General features: G+C 45.9%; 1 protein-coding gene and 1 long non-coding RNA gene across 3 annotated transcripts in view; one reads left to right on the top strand and one right to left on the bottom strand.

Moving 5' to 3' along the window:
* The window catches only part of FGFR3 (fibroblast growth factor receptor 3), a 55,716-nt gene that overhangs the window by 32,751 nt on the left and 5,844 nt on the right, over window positions 1–17,121 (top strand). Inside the window, exons 6-14 of one of the 2 annotated variants that reach the window (XM_064418921.1) lie at window positions 3,934–4,057; window positions 4,478–4,668; window positions 9,191–9,335; window positions 11,892–12,079; window positions 12,942–13,087; window positions 13,180–13,301; window positions 14,466–14,576; window positions 14,731–14,921; window positions 15,591–15,713. In XM_064418921.1, the coding sequence (XP_064274991.1) occupies window positions 3,934–4,057; window positions 4,478–4,668; window positions 9,191–9,335; window positions 11,892–12,079; window positions 12,942–13,087; window positions 13,180–13,301; window positions 14,466–14,576; window positions 14,731–14,921; window positions 15,591–15,713 (1,341 nt within the window). Of the gene's footprint in view, window positions 1–3,933; window positions 4,058–4,477; window positions 4,669–9,190; window positions 9,336–11,891; window positions 12,080–12,938; window positions 13,088–13,179; window positions 13,302–14,465; window positions 14,577–14,730; window positions 14,922–15,590; window positions 15,714–17,121 lie in introns of both variants that reach the window. The other variant, XM_064418920.1, reaches the window with a different exon arrangement.
* On the bottom strand, window positions 1,160–3,938 carry LOC135299616 (uncharacterized). Its single transcript, XR_010361583.1, has 3 exons — window positions 3,797–3,938; window positions 2,260–2,496; window positions 1,160–1,469 (listed from the first exon to the last, which is right to left on the bottom strand). It is a non-coding gene; the product is annotated as an uncharacterized LOC135299616 (long non-coding RNA).

Genomic DNA, 17,121 nt, shown 5'->3' with positions numbered 1-17,121 from the left:
TTTTAAAAGAAAAATCAGCTTTTCTCACATTTTGCTGCTGTTGTTATTACTTTGTCCCCTTGAGGTCACAGTCAGACTTTTTTTTTCTGGTTTTATTTGGGGACAATTAAACTGCTGCAGCTGATTATAGCAAAATCATCATAGCAGGAAGGACTCTTGAGCAGCGACTTTTGCCTGCTCTCTGCCAGCCCTGACATATCCCTGGGCTCTGCTGCTAAGGAGAAAAGGTGCCTTGTAGAAAGGCACCTTCATCAGAACTCGGAATAGCTGTGTGCTGATGCCTGCCACATCCGTAGTGTTCTGAAAGGGGACTGGGCATGCAAAGCGTGCCGTGCTCCAGAAACCAGAGAAGGATTCAGAAAAAGTCCCCCCTCCCCGCAGTTTTGGGCTGTTTCTTTCCTGTTAGCTCAGACCTGTTCCTGAAAGAGCCTTTTGTGGTGGCTTCAGTGGAGCCTTTAAAGCTCCTTCCTCAGTCCTGTCCCTGCTCCAGTCTGGACGAGGCTGAGAACACGCTCAGGTTTGGATCTTCTGAAAAGACATGGGGGGTAAAGAAGTGGGGAGGTGACTCCTGGGGGTAAACTGCTCTTCAGCAGATGACATTCACAAAGCACAAGCAGCTTTTACTAACTGCAGGCTGTAAGGATCATCCTGAAGTGTTTGCAGGCTTGCGTGCGCCGTTCCAACAGCTTTTTACTAAACTGTGTCACATCAGCTGCACTAAATTGTGCCTGCAGAAAAAAATATCTGAAGCTGAAAGCAATTCCCCTACCCACTTTCCAGTAGTTTTAATCTATCTTTGAATTTAAATTGACACGTTTCATCCTCTGAAACACAGTAGTGAGTCTTTGGCATGACTGTGCTTTGTTTCTCTGGGGGCACCTTCCAGCAACAAGTCAATGTTTAAGTCAATTTTTAAAAGAGCTATTGAAGGCAATGTCAGGACAATTACAGGAAGATTGGTTTAAGCTCTCTGTCTAGGTGTAGTTCTTTGTCCCATTCTTGATATAAAGACATCATTCTCTGTAATTTTCCTTCCTTTATTTGCTTGCTTTTGGTCATGAGCCACAGTTAGATACAAGTAATCTAGTGTAAATCTCATCCAGTATAAATATAATGATAGATATCAACTGAGATTTGAACCAGAAAAGGGGATTGAAAACCTGCTCGGTATCTCATGTATTTGAGATTTAAATTCCCTGTTACAACTTAACTTCATAACAGGATTAGGCAGCTTGAAAAGAATGGGCAAGATCCAGATTTGGCAGAGTTTGGTTGGCTTGCTTCATCTCGAGATCTGGTCTTAACCCAGAAATCCTTGAGCTGGGAATGTTCTCATTTGTTTTCAGTGTGTGAAAGACTTTTAATATTGATTGTGAGAAGCCTGTTGTCAGCAAATGAAAGCTGACCACTCTTCCATATCTGCCCCTTGCACATGGCATTTAGACCCGTGTGACTGGCCAGTGTAAAGCCTGCAAGAGAGAAGGGTGAGTGTTGAAAACATGATAGGCAGGCTAACCTGGTTTTATTACAGTTCATCCTTAACTGGTAAAGAAATTCATATGACTTATCATATGAAATTTCCCAGAGAGCATTAATGGTTAAATCCGTGTTGGAATCTCTAATATCGTAAGCCTGTGTGTGTTAAATGACCCTAGAAGGGAAGATTGAGGGGGAGGGGAGATGGAGGATTATCCCTTCCCCAGACCATTGCACTGACTTGCATACCAGTCTGGCAAACACGAGGTTCCAAGTGTGTCTGTAAATGTTTGTTTCACACGGAGCCAAGAATGACAACACCAAATAAACCAGAGGGATTTCCAGTATCTCACCCACTTGATTAATGCCTGCACTAAGTCACTTCATGTTTCTAGTGTTTTATCAAGTGCAGTGACTATCCTAACATGAGAATTACTCTTTTGCCAAAGGTTTTCAAAACTAAAAATGTCTTCCTGAGTTTCCAAACAAGTTCTGCCCCATGAGTCTGTGCCCCCAGGTTCTTCTCTATTCAGAGTACAAAGTTCCCATCACAAACCTGATGAAGAGAAGTTTTTGAAAGAGTCATAAAAGTGTCTTTGAAAGTGCATCCTTTGTAAAACGCCTAATTTGGACCTGGTTTTAGAATATAAGTCAGACTAGGGAGTCATCCATGTGTCTGGAGCCCCATTTCCTTGGAGTTGCTCTTGGGGTTCCAGACACAAACGTTTTGCAATGCTGAAAAGCGGATTTAAAGAAGCCTTTAGACACAACTATGAGACAAACCAGTATGGAAATGAGCCACTGAGCAGCCACAAATTTGCATTGAGACTTCCGTGACGGTCTTCTGTGTTCAGCTGTGGGCTCGGGGTCCAGGCTCTGTTCTCAGAGCTTCTCTTACTCTGTAATTGCCACACGGTTACAGAGATGCAGCAAGGAGGTGCAGTCAGAGCTGACCAGACATCTGCCACAGCTGAGATGTCTGTACCAAATGTTTGGTCACAGCCTCCTGTTACCCCTAATCTGAAATGAAAAGAAATGCCATATTCAGCATTCTCTGAAAAATGGGGTGCTCAGCAGTGCTGTTTTCAGGGCTGCAGAGGTCTACAAATTGTTAAAATGACATTTGCTTGCTTATCTTGCAACTGAGCTGTCTAGTCCTATGGTTTTAAACCTGCTCTTTGCAAAGTTCTGGCTTTGATTGCAACTTGGCCCTCTTAAGGAAAGCATGTGGATACAATTTATGTGTAGCAAAAGAGGTTAAATGACTTCATATTTGAGTTCACCTGCTGCAGCAAGAAATCTCCAGGAGCAATTACACCCTTGTTTTTTCCATCAGCCCCTGACATTCTATAGTGCAGCATTATTGTAAATCTCCTATTTCTGTGTCCTTGGGGTCACCTTCAAAATGTTTAATAAAGTTAAATGTTCTGCTTTGGGCAGCAGAAGGCATCAAATTAATATCCAGAGATTTGGAGAGCTTTCATATGCTATGCACCCTGAAGTCATCTTTGTTACTGTTGGTTGCTTTCTGTATTAATTCAGGATTTGCTTTCCATATCCATTATTTCCTTTATAATCATTAGAAGCAAATGTTCTAGCTGAGATCACAGGGCAGCAGGTCAGCGTGGAGGCATGGGTTGTGCTTTCCCTCCTGCTACTGAACCACCATCAGCTCTGGACATGAGCCACATCCAGAAAACCCAACTTGTATAAAACTCAGTGCCAAAATAGAAGGGCTGGCCAAGCATCTTAGGGACCAGATTTGAGGCTGGACAAGTTTGCTCCTGTATTTTAGAGGAAATTTAGGGGACTAACTCAGCTGGAGAAACCTGTTTCTGTTCAGACAAATGCCATAACCTGTTGTCTCCATAGCACACACATTTTAAAATACAGATCAGAATATTAAAATAGATAAAATACATAAAATATAGGTCCTATGTGATGCCTGCTGAAGTCATTATTCTAGTGATGGGTGCCACATTCAGTTGTCAGCTGGCTTTGTTATTGTGATTATTGTGGAAACATAGAAGTCCCCATTGAAATCTCAGTGTGTTCCATTGTGTTGCATCATTTTTGCATTGGTCTTAATGCCTTTTCTCATTAAGACTTAACAGAATTCACAGAATGACTAGGTTGGAAGAGACTTTAAAGATCGAGTCCAACCCATGCCCTAACACCTCAACTGAGCTATGGCATCAAGTGCCACATCCAGTCTTTTCTTAAACACATCCAGGGATGGTGACTCCACCACCTCCCTGGGCAGACCATTCCAGAACTTCATGACTTTCCATGAAAAACTTTTTCCTTTTCCTTTAATTACCCTTGTAAACGGGTGCTTGTGATGTTCAGGCTTCCTCTGGGGTCCAAGTGTGTGGCAGCTCAGCGAGTTTCCATTGGTTTGAAAGGTCTGGTGATGTTGCTTGGCCACAACGTTGATGTTTTGGTTTCTTTTCCCAGCTGCGACACCAGCAGTGGAGCCTGGTGATGGAGAGCGTTGTGCCGTCGGACCGAGGGAATTACACCTGTGTCGTGGAGAACAAATATGGCAACATTAGGCACACCTACCAGCTGGATGTGCTAGGTGAGATCCCACTGCTTCCCCTCAAATCCTGATCTCTGGAATAGCTGCATGATTGGATGTGGGAAGCAAGAGCTTGGTTTCTTTCCCAAAGTATTGGATCATGTGTCTTCTAAAACCAACAAGCTTCTTTTTGGCCAACAATTCGGGCTCACATCTGTGATCAGAAAATCACTTGGTGGGTCTGCAGAGGGCCCAGAGGAGGAATGGGAGGGCTGAAATGTCCCCTCCCTTTCCAGGTGGTCCTTCCCTGTCTGGCTTGAGAAGCCCTGGGTAGAGCAGTGATCAGGAACCTGAAGGGGACAAACCTAATTTGTATCCTTTCCCCTGAAAAGCCAGAAGATTAATGTTTCAGAGGAGAATACTTGCTGGGGGAAAAATAAGACAAGCAAATTAGGATTTCTCCTCTTTTCTGTTTTTCAGAAAGGTCACCCCACCGACCAATCCTGCAAGCAGGGCTCCCTGCCAACCAGACTGTGGTGGTAGGGAGCAATGTGGAATTTCACTGCAAGGTCTACAGCGATGCCCAGCCTCACATCCAGTGGCTGAAACACGTGGAAGTCAATGGCAGCAAGTATGGACCCGATGGAACCCCGTATGTCACAGTGCTGAAGGTTGGTACACGCTCCTCCTTCTCGCCCTCAGGGCAGTCCTTCTGTGAGCCTGCCCAGAGGATTACTCTTCTTTTTGGAGAAGATACAGCAAAAATGTCCTGAAATCGATATTCCAAACTCTTCTGTTTGCCAGAGATAACATTACTACTGTGGTGGCACAGATAAGCAAAGTTGTAAGAGCTGAGGCAATCGTGAGAAATGCAGCATAGTGAAAGAGCTGTCAGATTGCATTTGACCTAAAATTGTAAAAATACCCTTTTTTTTACAGCTTCAATGGAGGTATTCTCAGGGTTTATTAAACTAAAAGTCTCCCAACTAAAACACATTCTTCCAAGTAAGCACATTGCAGCATGCACATACCAAATAACACTGAACTACCAGCACCTGAGAGCCAACATAATCTTGTTCCAGCCACTAAATTTGTGAACATTGCTGTTACCAATGCTCAGAAAAGCCTTTTTTTTTAAATTGAGCAAAAAGTACATAGTAAGATCCTACTTGGTTAAAATGCTTTCTTGAAAGGCAACTTTAAGATTACAGCCATAACAAAGCCAGGGGATTTGGTTCCCCTCAACCAATGTAAATATAAAAGTAGGGAATAGGGAGAGAGGAGCACATTGGACTTCTAAAATGCTTAGAAAAAATAGTTAAAGGCATCATGTGGTGGTGTTTATTAAAATATATAGAGCCAAAGAGTTTTTCTGGCTCTGCAGTTAGTGCTGAAAGCAGATTTTGTCTCTGCAGCTTCAAGCTGAGGCTGTCCTGTGTGTGGACGTTCCCTGTGCACATCCTGCTGCTGCACACACCCTTCTTCTCTTTGTATGAAGTTTAAAAAAAAACAACCACCACTTATCAGACAGTATCTACAAAACTGTAACGCAGCCAGATACATTATAATAAAAGCCAGAGACCCTGGAAATAATTACACAGATTGAAATAACAGATTGGTTGGAAGAAATGGTTGGAGACAGTTCTTCAGGACTGGCAACATGTGCTTCTCGCGAGTTCAGAAAACTTTTTATTTCTCTCCACCTCTCCAAATGTGTTTGAATTATGCATATTTGAATTTCCCCCTGGTTTCACAGCCCAGCACCAAGCTCTGAATAGCTGGTTGTGTCACATGCCATCTCATATAGTCCCTGGGCTCCGTGTGTGGTCCCTGTGGGATAAAGTGCTACCTTTTGGAAGTTTGCAGAGCAGCTGTGAACAGTGCCTTGTGTCACAAGCACAAGCCCCCATTTTGCTGTGGCAAAGAACATATAAATAGTCCTTATAAATAGTGTTTTAAAATTAAGTTGGAGCAGCACCGGGGTGGGTAGGTAATTAGAATTGCCAAATACCTTCTCTTCTGTGGACGGCAAAGGCTCCGCATTCCTCGAAGGGGAGCACAGGCAGGCGTTTGAAAGCACAAGTTTTGTTTGGTTTTATGTTTTTTTGCTGAATAGGACCAGCACACGTCTATTTACTACTTCTGGTTAATCAGGAATGCTTTGAATTGTATTAATGCCGGCATCAGCGCTGGGGCACGGAGCATTTCCATTTTGGGATGCATCTTTTGTGCGCCAGTACTGGGCCTCCACAGAGCTGTGTCAGGCCCAGCTTTGCAGGGATTTTTTTTTTGTTTTCCTTTTTAAACGTGGTGTGCTTGTTTTTTGTATGTAAAGATGTGATGAAATGATCTTGCTGTCGTCTCAGGGCCGGTCTGTTGGCATTATGGACTTGTTTCCCTGATGCCATGCAGTGCTGCTGCCTTGCCCCAGCATCCTGGCAGGAGCAGGGTGCTGTTGACAGCCCCCCTGCCCACAGAACTGCTCTCTCTGGGCTGCCTGCAGGGAGATAAGGCTTTTTTATCAGCCTGCCCTTCCCTCCTGCTTTCAGGAGATTTTGTGGAGTGTAGGAGCTGCTGTGGGGCAGTTTAAGTGTGGGGAATATCCCAGTGTCCATCGCAGCAAGGGAGACAGGGAGGTGCCCAGCATGTGAAATTCTCCCCCCTACATCTAAAGGGGAGGGTGAGGGGGTGTCAAACCCCACCCAAGTCCAGATGGATAAGTTGAATGCTGTACTTTCAAACCATTTTTTAAACAGCCTGACAAAACCAAGCCATCACCTGCATCAGTTTCTGAAAGCCTGAGCTAATTTGTGATCAAAGAAAACCCCTTTTTCTTTGCAGAAGAGCACTAAATGCATTCCAGTTACAGAGGGGGGCTGGCAACACTGTGCCCAAGCTTTGTCAAAAGCTAAATAGTACATTCTGCATTGAAACATGCCTGGTTTAATTATAAACAAGGCAGCAACAGCAGGCAGGCACGTTTCCCCACTAGGGCAGACAGACTTGCACGTAAGCCTTGGAGATGAGCTCAGGTCAGAACTGGTGGTGTTTGTCACCAGACATGGACACTGGGGCTCCTCTCTGGTGCCTCCTCTGGGTTCAGTTCCCAATAACCTATCAGAGCTGGCTGCCCCGGTGATTTTAATGAGCTGCAAGTCATATTGGCAGGATCAGGCTTGGAAATGAAAGGCAGCAAGACTGGGCTGGAGAGTGTAAGACCAAAACAGAGAAGACATTTGCTTTATTTTCATTTCCAGAACTGAAGCTTCTTCTGAGGCCACTTAAAACAGTTATGCATTTTCAGCCAAAATAAAAACAACTGTTTAGTGTTTAGGGAAAAAGCTGATGTGCTGTTGTGGCAGCATAGAAGAAGAGAAATAAACCCATTGCTTAAAAGTCTGAAGTTTGTTTGATTTATATACACCACTTTGTTTAGTAAAGAAGAGGCTGCTATAAGCAGTGGAAAAAATTACAGCTAATTTCTGAAAGGCAAAGTCAGCAGCGAGTTTCAGACCGCCACTGCTTATATTTTGTTTCCAAATTCTATTTTGGAATCTGATAATTGAAACAGTATTTGCTGAGCCGGGTTGCAAACACAAATCTCTGCTTAAGCCCTTTCTCTGGTGCTCCTGTCTGCGGAGTTAGTAAGAAACCATCGAGCCTTTGAGTGCTGTCAGATGGAGAAGGGGCAAACCGGTGTGTTTTTAAAAAGAAATCGCATGTGTGAAGGGAAGGGAGCTCACCTGCACGTGGTTTGGGGGCCAAAGGCACCTTCTTTTCACCAGCCAGGTGCTGGGTTAGGTGTCTCACCGCAGGGTGAGCCGGGGATGTCACCAGAGCCGTGCAGTCAATCCTAGCTGATGTAGGTGCGATGGAGCTATTGTTTGGTTTACTGAAGTTCAGGTTTCTGTCTATTCCTGCAGTCTTGGATCAGTAAAAACGCTGAAGCCGATGCTAACCTAAATCTGTTCAATGTGACAGAACAAGATGAAGGAGAATATCTGTGTAGAGCCAACAATTTCGTAGGCATAGCCGAAAAGCCATTTTGGCTCCACATTCGCAAACCAAAACCAGGTAAACCACAGACTCTGTCCCAAGGCCCTGGCAACTGCAAGAATGAGCTATAACATTTTTAAGAATCTAGTGATTAAAATTACTATTCATTTTGTATTATACCCTGTCAACTGACGCTGAATGGCTTTATCTTATTTTCTTGCTAATTTTTTTTTACAAGACTGTAACGCCTATACAGCAATTGCCATGGAAAAATTCCCACAATAAAATGACTGTCAAATTTTGCTATCAACCCTTCATACTTTTATTCCTTTCCTTTCCTTACAATTAAGTGCTGATAACAGAATTGCATGTTAATGACCTGTGACGTTCCAAGCTCTGGAAAACCAAACTGTTTTGAGTTTTTCACCTACAAAACTGAATTAATCAGTTCTGTCCCTTGGAGAGGTAATGGAGAAATAAATATCAGTGTTGGCTCATGCAAGCAAACATGTTAACTAGAGAGGAGAACCAGTCTCCTGGGCTCTGGGGTTTGACTCCAGCCTGGAGTTTGACTGCTGTATTATTTGGTGCCACTGCAGGAGAGTTCCTTACAAGCACCCTCTGGTTATCAGCCAGATTTCTACTGCAGTGTTGAGGTCTGTGTAATCAATATATGGCTTTGAGATGCCCACTGAAGAAATTCTAAAAAATTCAATAGAATTCTAAAAATTCTAAAGAATTCTATATTTTCAATGAACTCATGAACCATAATGTTTGTGTATTCCTCTGATCAGCACTTGAATCTTTCCCCACTACATCTCCTGTCCTTTCCCCTTCCTTTCTGTCTGTCCTCATTTCCCATCTCTCTTTCCCCTCCCTTGTACTCACCTCACTAACCCAAAGTCAGTCATATTGTGGGGGCAATTTTTCATTTGGATGCTTTTGCTTGCATGCTTCTTTAGTGGGACAGAGTAAGAACCTGGTGAAGGGAACTTTTTTTTTTTTCTTTGCTTTTGACTACAGGTTGCAGAGGGGAATGAATAAATAAATGCGGAAGATGGGCCATTGGAAAATAAAAAAAACAAACAAACCTTAATTTGCTTTTGAAATTTGCCTGTGGTGTCCTCACACTTGCTGGGAATGTGGCTTATTCTCTGTTTTCCCTCTTTCTATATGTGTGTGTTTTTTTCCCCCTAGACGGCAGGTGTTAACACAACGGATAAGGAGCTAGAGATTCTGTACTTGCGAAATGTTACTTTTGAGGATGCTGGGGAATATACTTGTCTCGCAGGGAATTCTATTGGGTTCTCACATCACTCTGCTTGGCTGACGGTGCTACCAGGTATTTCCTTCTGTGCTGGCCTCTCCTTCCCTCTCCAGGATGCCTCGATGTTTTGCTTTGGAAATGCCAAGTTCCCGGAGGCTGCCCCTTGCTTGGAGCAGGGGTGTTTGCCAGGGAGACCTCTTCTCTGGGATTTGCTGCAGACCCCTGTTGCATACTTGCAGCTGACTCTTTTTGGATTGCATCTCAAAATTGAAATGATTGCAGTAATGACACAGTAAAATACACAGAATCTTTTTTTTGTCTAATAACGGGGAGGTATTCACAGCCTCTTTGTTAGGGCTGTTAAATGCCAAAATAAGGAGCTTTGTCTTCTTACACTGACAGTGGGAGAAGAAAACCTCCCCATCAGATGATCCAGGGCACCTAAATTGGACATGAACTGTGGATCATCTTAGGAAGGATCCTTTCTGTCTGACCTCATATCTTAACCTAAAATTAGATGCATAAGTGTCTGGTGTGAGTACACCCTTCCCTGCCTGTAGCATTATTTCCACTTCACGGATGAGCAGGCCAAGATAGTGATCTCAAACAGAAGGTCAAGGAGAGTCATCTGTAGGCAGAGCACAGGAGTCCTGGCTCCCAGGGGCATTGCATGCTGCCTGCTCCAGCTGGGATCGATGAAAGCTGCAGTGGGCTTGAAACCCGAGGCCAGAGTGACCTCAATTTTGTGGCCCTTTCATGTGCAAAGCTCTTATTGACAATGAAGCCAGCACAGAATGTGCAACAGAGAGAGCTGTTCTGCAAAAGGGGGAATGAGGCTGTGCTGCCCCTTCACCTGCTGAATCTGCCTCTGGCTGCAGGGCAGGCTTGAGCATGGTCCAGGGAAGCACCAGCAGTATTCATATTGAATCTCATATGTGCTATGCCTTGCAGACAGTGCAGAACCAAACCTCGAGTATTTTCAATACCCCTGTGCTGAAAAGGCACCCAAAATCCTAAAGAGCCCACCTTGATTCATAGACCACATTTGGGTCCATCTCACAGCACATCCATCTCAGGATGTGTTCAGGAACCGGGAACTTTGGCATTTCTAATCTTGACTTTATCCTGTGCGGGTGATTTGGATGTGATCACTTTTACTGGGGCTTAAGAAGGTCTCCTCCATGCCCAACCCTGCTGCCAGTGGGATCTGCTGATCTTTCCTGTTTATTTGCCAGCTCTGTAATAGCTGATCTGATCCTGTTTCTGTTTCTGACATCCACTGGATGAGAAGACATTTCCTTTGGTTAGAAGACTAATGTCTCTGTTATTTTCAGAATATCATGATATTGTCTCATCTGACTCACACTCTGCTTTTACAGTTTATGAATTGACACCTCTTATATAAGCAGGAGAAAACTGACCAAAAATCGGAAAGTAGAACTTTATTTTGAAGTCAGATGCAGTGAAGGACACTGTCTGTGCAGCAGCAGGCCCCCACAGAGAGGGGTGCAGGATAAAGCCCACCTGGGGAACTTCAGCTTGCAATGCCCTGTCCATGCTGCAGGAGGAGGGACAGGGAGCAGAGGCAAGGCAGTACCAACCACAGTGCCTGATCCCAGCAGATGTGGTACTCCTGTCTTGTGGGAGGAGATGGCCATTGGCAGGATCAGGCACACAGCCTGGAGCAGCCCCCAATGTCACCAACAGCCCTTTCTCCATGTCCTCCTGAGCTCTGCCACCAAATACTTGAAACAGAGCCTGCTGCTGCCAGGGAAAGGCTCCTGCTGCTTGCTGAAGGGCTGCTCAGCAATGGACACGACCCATTACTGAGCTACCCACACCAGCATGACTTCATCATAAAGCTTCCCACTGCTGACTGTCCCTCTGATGCCAGCACACCTTTGGGGGACAGAAAATCAGTCCCACCATGGCTCCTTCCTCTGGTCAACATGCCTGTCCTGAAAGGAACAAGGGGGAAACCACAGCTGACCTTTGCTGGTCTCTGTGAAGTCTTGCCAGCAGGTAGCCACTGCTGATGGGCTCATGCCATCACCCTCCTGGCTGTCCCCCCTCTCTGGGACAGACCTTCCAGCCTCTTCCCAGCAGAACAAAGTTTGCATTAAATAATTAAGGAGATTTTTCTCTTGAGACTTTCTCACTTTCTCCCTGTGTGATGTCTTACTGCTGGGTGCTGTTCAAGCCCCTTGGTCCCTCAGGGCAGGCACAGGTCTGGTGGAAATGTTTGTTGGAGAATCTGAAACAACAAAGTGCAGCAAACCCCAGTCCTGCACATCCAAGGCATCCAGCCACTTTGTGTGGATTTGTGCAGAGAGCAAGATCTTGGTCAGAGGGACAGCACAGACGTGTGAAGATGCCTTCAGCCTAGAGCAGTGGTTTTCAATCTGTGGGCTGGGGACTCTTAAAAATTCAAAGTAAAATTACCCCAAAAAGGGCAAAGTAATGTTTTAGCTACAGCTGCAGGTGGAAAACCACTGGCCTGGGAGAGTCCCCTCACTGAAGTCACTGACAGTGACGTAGCTGAACTAGTCCTGCCCAGATTCTCTGTGCTGTGTGGTTGTGTGTGGGCAGCTGCCCAGCCTGTCCTGACTGCCATCTCTTGTCACCCTGCAGCCGAGGAGCTCATGGAGATGGATGATTCGGGCTCAGTGTACACTGGCATTCTCAGTTATGGCACTGGCTTTTTCCTCCTTCTCCTGGTGCTGGTCTTGGTGATTGTCTGGAGGATGAAAATGCCAAACAAAAAAGCCATGAACACCCCCACTGTTCAGAAAGTCTCCAAATTCCCACTCAAGAGACAGGTAACAGAAAGTAGATACAAGATTCCTATTCCCCTCTATGGTATCCCTCTTTTTTTTTTTTAATTTTTTTTTCTCCCTCCTCCGTCTCTTGGAAATTCTCTCTCTAGGTGAGAAGTTCCACCAGAAAAACATTGTCCAAGAGGGACATAATTTGGCTGCAGCCTAGAAGTGTAAAATAAATAGTATTTTATTTATTTCTATGCCCATGGAGCTTTGGCAAAGGTGGCAGCTGCCTCTAGTTTGTGAGCAGCCCCCACTGCTGTTGGCCTTGCCCAGGAGGTTTTGGCAGTGCAGCTGTGCTACAAAAAGCACATCTGGCAGGGGAAGTCCAGTACAGGCTCCCTGGAGGAGCAGGGATTTGGGGAGAAAGAGCATTATGTTCATTCCTGCTTTCACAGATGTCACTGGTGAGCCCTGAGCTGTTCCTGTGATGGTAGCAAAGGTCCTCTGTGAAGTTAGAGATGTTCTGCTGCATAAAATTGCAGAGGAGCAGGACCAAAAGACAACATGTGAAACCCCACAGTGAGGGGTACAGATTTCAAGATTTGGCTGCAAGCTCACGGTGGGCAGTGACATTCCAGGATGGGGGAAGTCACTTCATAGCCTGTATGGGCTGTGGAGATGCAGCAGAACTGGATGGATTACACCTCCTGATGCTGGAGGGCACTGGCTGACCTTTCCATCTGCTAAACACTTGACCACTAGTGGATTTCAGCAAGGGTGGGGGCATTTCCCAGTTAGAAACTCCCAGAAATCTGTCCGTGGGCCCAGAGAGCTCAAACCTCCTCAGTGATCCACCTCAGGCCCGGCCTGCCCTGCAGATACAGTTGGCAATAACACTTCATTTGCTCTACCCAAGCAGGTGTCGCTGGAGTCCAACTCTTCCATGAATTCCAACACGCCCCTGGTCCGGATCACGCGCCTCTCCTCCAGCGACGGGCCAATGCTGGCCAACGTCTCCGAGCTGGAACTACCTCCAGATCCCAAGTGGGAATTGACGCGGTCTCGGTCAGTCAGAGCCACGGGTTGGGATCTCTGTGCCTGCTGGGAGTGTCCCCACGCCAGGACCCCCTAACATTCCTGTTTGTTCCTCCCTGCAGCCTGACCCTGGGGAAGCCGCTTGGCGAGGGGTGTTTTGGCCAAGTGGTGATGGCAGAAGCAATTGGGATTGATAAGGACAAGCCAAACAAGGCCATCACAGTTGCTGTCAAGATGTTAAAAGGTATGGGGAGTGCACAGAGGACAGAACAGCATGTTGTGCTGGGATTTCCTCTCTCTGCCTCTCTTTTAAGTCTTTTATACAAACTAGATACAACAGAAGAAAGCAGGAACAGCCTTTTTTCCCCTTTACCCACATAGCCTGGGGGTGAGGGCTGTCCCTGGAGAGCAGGCAAAAGTGCAAATCCCATCAGGAAGAGGGGCTGGGAATTAACCCAGTTCTCTGCCAAGGGTAATAGCATCCCTGACAAGAAGGGGAATCCCCCTCACTTCTGGCCAGCTCCATGAATCAGCCCACTCCTTACTCCTCCCCTAACCAGCACTGCCTGTTCTACCAAAAACTTGTGCAGTAGCCTCAAATGGAGTTTGCAGAATTTTAGCTGGAAAACTATTCTTCTTGAGGAACTTTTTCATTGAGGAAACTTGGTCCCAGACACCTCAGAAGTTAGAGGGAGACAGAAATGGTGCCTCTGGATAAGTCTCCATTTCCCATCCTGCCCCCACCACAGGCAGCTGAGGAGTTCACCTGGAGCAAGCAGGGCAGGGAGCAGCCTGGGCTTGAGGTTACATGGAGGGACATTGGGAAAAAAAAGTAATATTTCTTATCAGAAACAGGTTTGGTTAATTTACATTTCCTTCAGTCTCTTCTGAAGCTGGTTTTGCGAGTAGGAGCATTTCCATCTTTCCAAACCAAAACATTCCTTTGGGGAGGTTTTGCCAATTTTTCTACTTTAGTAGATATGTTTTTCTGTTTTTGTAGAGAAATTGCAACTTTTCATCCAAAAAATACATTCCGTCCCAGTCCTAACCTTCCACCATCATTAACTTCTGTCCCTTAGAGATGAGGGACAGAAACTATCAGAAAAGCAGGTACCAAAAATGTGATTTTTTTTCTGTACTACTTTTGAGGATGAAACAGAAGACAAAAGGCTTTATTGATTTCCATATGAACATTTACCTTCACTTATTTGTTCTTTTGTCTTTTTTTGTTGCTGTGGTAGGAGGTTTTGTTTTTATTTTGATTCTTCTTCCCAAAGTAGAATAAAGCCAATTACTGCCATATTCTGAGTATTGTTTCCCCATCAAAGCCCCACATGGCTGCACAGTTGTAACTAAAAACTTACTTGCTTCCTGACATTTTTTTGCATTCCTCCTCTGCTTTCTCCAGATGATGCCACAGACAAAGACCTTTCTGACCTGGTCTCTGAGATGGAAATGATGAAAATGATTGGGAAGCACAAAAACATCATTAACCTCCTTGGTGCCTGCACACAGGACGGTACGTGGCAGAGCAGCCCGGGACTAACAGGGTCGCGGGAGGCTCAGATTTGGCCACGCCTTCTTTGTAATTACTGTCTGCCCAAACTGGCCCAAGAGGAGATTTGGGTGGTGAGCTCTTCCTCTGCTGGAAGCTGATGTGCTCTTCCTTGCAGGACCACTCTACGTGTTGGTGGAATACGCGTCAAAGGGGAACTTGCGGGAATACCTCAGGGCACGTCGCCCACCTGGCATGGACTATTCCTTTGACACCTGCAAGCTGCCCGAGGAGCAGCTGACGTTTAAGGACCTGGTTTCCTGCGCCTACCAGGTGGCACGGGGCATGGAGTACTTGGCATCTCAGAAAGTGAGTTGAGAAACCTCATTTGGTAGAACCCTTGGTCAAAGCCACGTGTTCAAAGGCAGGGAATGCTCAGAGTGTGGGACAACCCCAGGCAAAACATTGCAGCTTCTCCCTTTAGAGGCCAGATTTTGCTGGATGAAGTATCTTGGGGTTTTGAAGGTGGAGGCTTCATCCATATGCTGGCTGCATTCCTGAACCACACAGCTGTACAGCTGTCACTTGCAGGACCATTAGCACCCACAAAACTCCTATAAAAGCACCAGCGACCCAGACCATTTTGTGAGTGTCTGTATTTGGGATACCTTAATTTGGAGATCCTTTCCCCCTCAAACATTACCCTGCACTCCTCTTCCTGGGGGAAGCAGCCCAGAAAAGCAGCTGCACATCCCAGGGGAGAGGAGGTGGCTTTCTCATCCCTACACCCCATCCAGAGAGGAAAGGCGTGCGTGGCCGTGCCGGCTCCGAGGCCACCAATTAGGTGTTGCTAAGAGGTGGTTCCCACTGAGCAGGCACGGTGGGGTGGTGACACACAGAGCCAGGAGCTGAGCAGTGCCCACAGCTTTACGAGCCTGGGAGTCAATGAAACAGCAGCTCATAAACCACGGGGTGCTGTGGGTTCCAGGCGCGAGCAGCTAACGAGCCCTCATTTATTGGCTTGCTCACCTTTCACAGTGCATTCATCGCGACTTGGCAGCCAGGAACGTGTTAGTCACTGAAGATAATGTGATGAAAATAGCTGATTTTGGCCTCGCTAGAGACGTTCACAACATTGACTATTACAAGAAAACCACCAATGTAAGTACTGAGCTGCCAAGCACACACAGTTCTCCTTCTGGCAGGGAGCTCAGTCATCCCTGCAGCAAGAGGCCCTTGTCCCACATCTCCCTTCCTAGAGGGGCTTAGGAGGAACAGATCTGACAGGGACTTCACCTGCTGAGGGACTGTAGATAGGCTGGTCCCAGGAGTCTATCCACCATCTGTTATTTTCCTGACAGATCCTGGTCCTGCTGGCAGCTGGTTGTGAGGTCTCAGGTCTGGCTAGGATGCTATAGACTAAGGAAATCTGAGGTTTCTCCCAAAAAGGAATGGAACCCTTTTCAGTCTGCTCCAGTACTGTTCATAAAGGTCCCAAGGAGCTGACTTGTGTCTCAAGAGCCCTTGACAGAGGAATGTCACTTCTTGTATACCTGGATCTACCTGTCTTTCGTGTATTTCTCTCTTTTTTACATCTGAGCTTCTTGGCTATACTGCCAAGAGTGAGAAGATGATCCCAGATAAGAGCTGAGGCCTGGAGTTGTTTATATTTTCTGTAGAAATGAATTTACAAAAGAAGGACTGAGAGAATAAGCCCTGTGTCTTGGTTCAGAGCCTGCAGCAGATGTTGAGCCCTGAGGGAAAACCCTAACTAGGACAGAGTGAGGAGATGGCAGTGGAAGATTGAGGGCACTGCAGAACCTGTGGGTCCTGGGATTGCAAGGGGTTTAAAAGTCCAAGCAGTCCTTTGAAGTTCACCATGTCCATACTGATCCACTTCAATAGCATATCAGAAATCTTCCTTAATTGCCAGGATTTCCTAATCATAAATTAATAACAATTCTTGGGAATTTTAATCACAGATCAGATGGATTTTCCCCTGTTTGAGCTGTGTGGAACAACTGAGAGCATAATCCCGTTTGTATAGCCTGCCTGTGTCTCATCTCTAGTTGTCTCCCACAGTGAGACAGTGGGTGAGGAGAGGACAAAGTTCCCCCATATCCAAATTATGGTTCAAACACAAAACAATGCTTTCTGTCTCCCTCCAGGGGCCAAACAAAGCCCCAGAGAATTATGATTAATCTGGCCTTTCTCATCCTGTATTTGTCATGTGATAGTCTGTGTTTATGACTCTGATGTAGTATGGGATCAGACCTCCTCCTTTAGCCTCCAGCAGGATCAGGATTTCTTAGAGGACCTAGCCCTTGCCTTCACTCTTTGGAAGTTTCCCTTCAAGCTGAGCCTAAACTGGGTTTGGACTTGGAGTCAGCTGTACTTTCCAGACAAAAGAGATGGAAAGTGTTGTCCCATGCTCTGCCACAGAGTTCACTGCATCTGTGAGCCTTGGTTGCTGTTCCCATGCAAAGATTTAGATGCACTGATATGTTAAACCTGCCTTGGCAGTGAAATACAGTCCTCTACAGAGAGCATTTACTGCAGAGATTGTCAG

The sequence above is a fragment of the Passer domesticus genome, chromosome 4 (genome assembly GCF_036417665.1).
Source record: "Passer domesticus isolate bPasDom1 chromosome 4, bPasDom1.hap1, whole genome shotgun sequence".
In the NCBI taxonomy this organism is placed as follows: domain Eukaryota; kingdom Metazoa; phylum Chordata; class Aves; order Passeriformes; family Passeridae; genus Passer; species Passer domesticus.
Note: the sequence above shows the minus strand (reverse complement) of the source record. Positions and strands in the feature narration are given on the sequence as shown.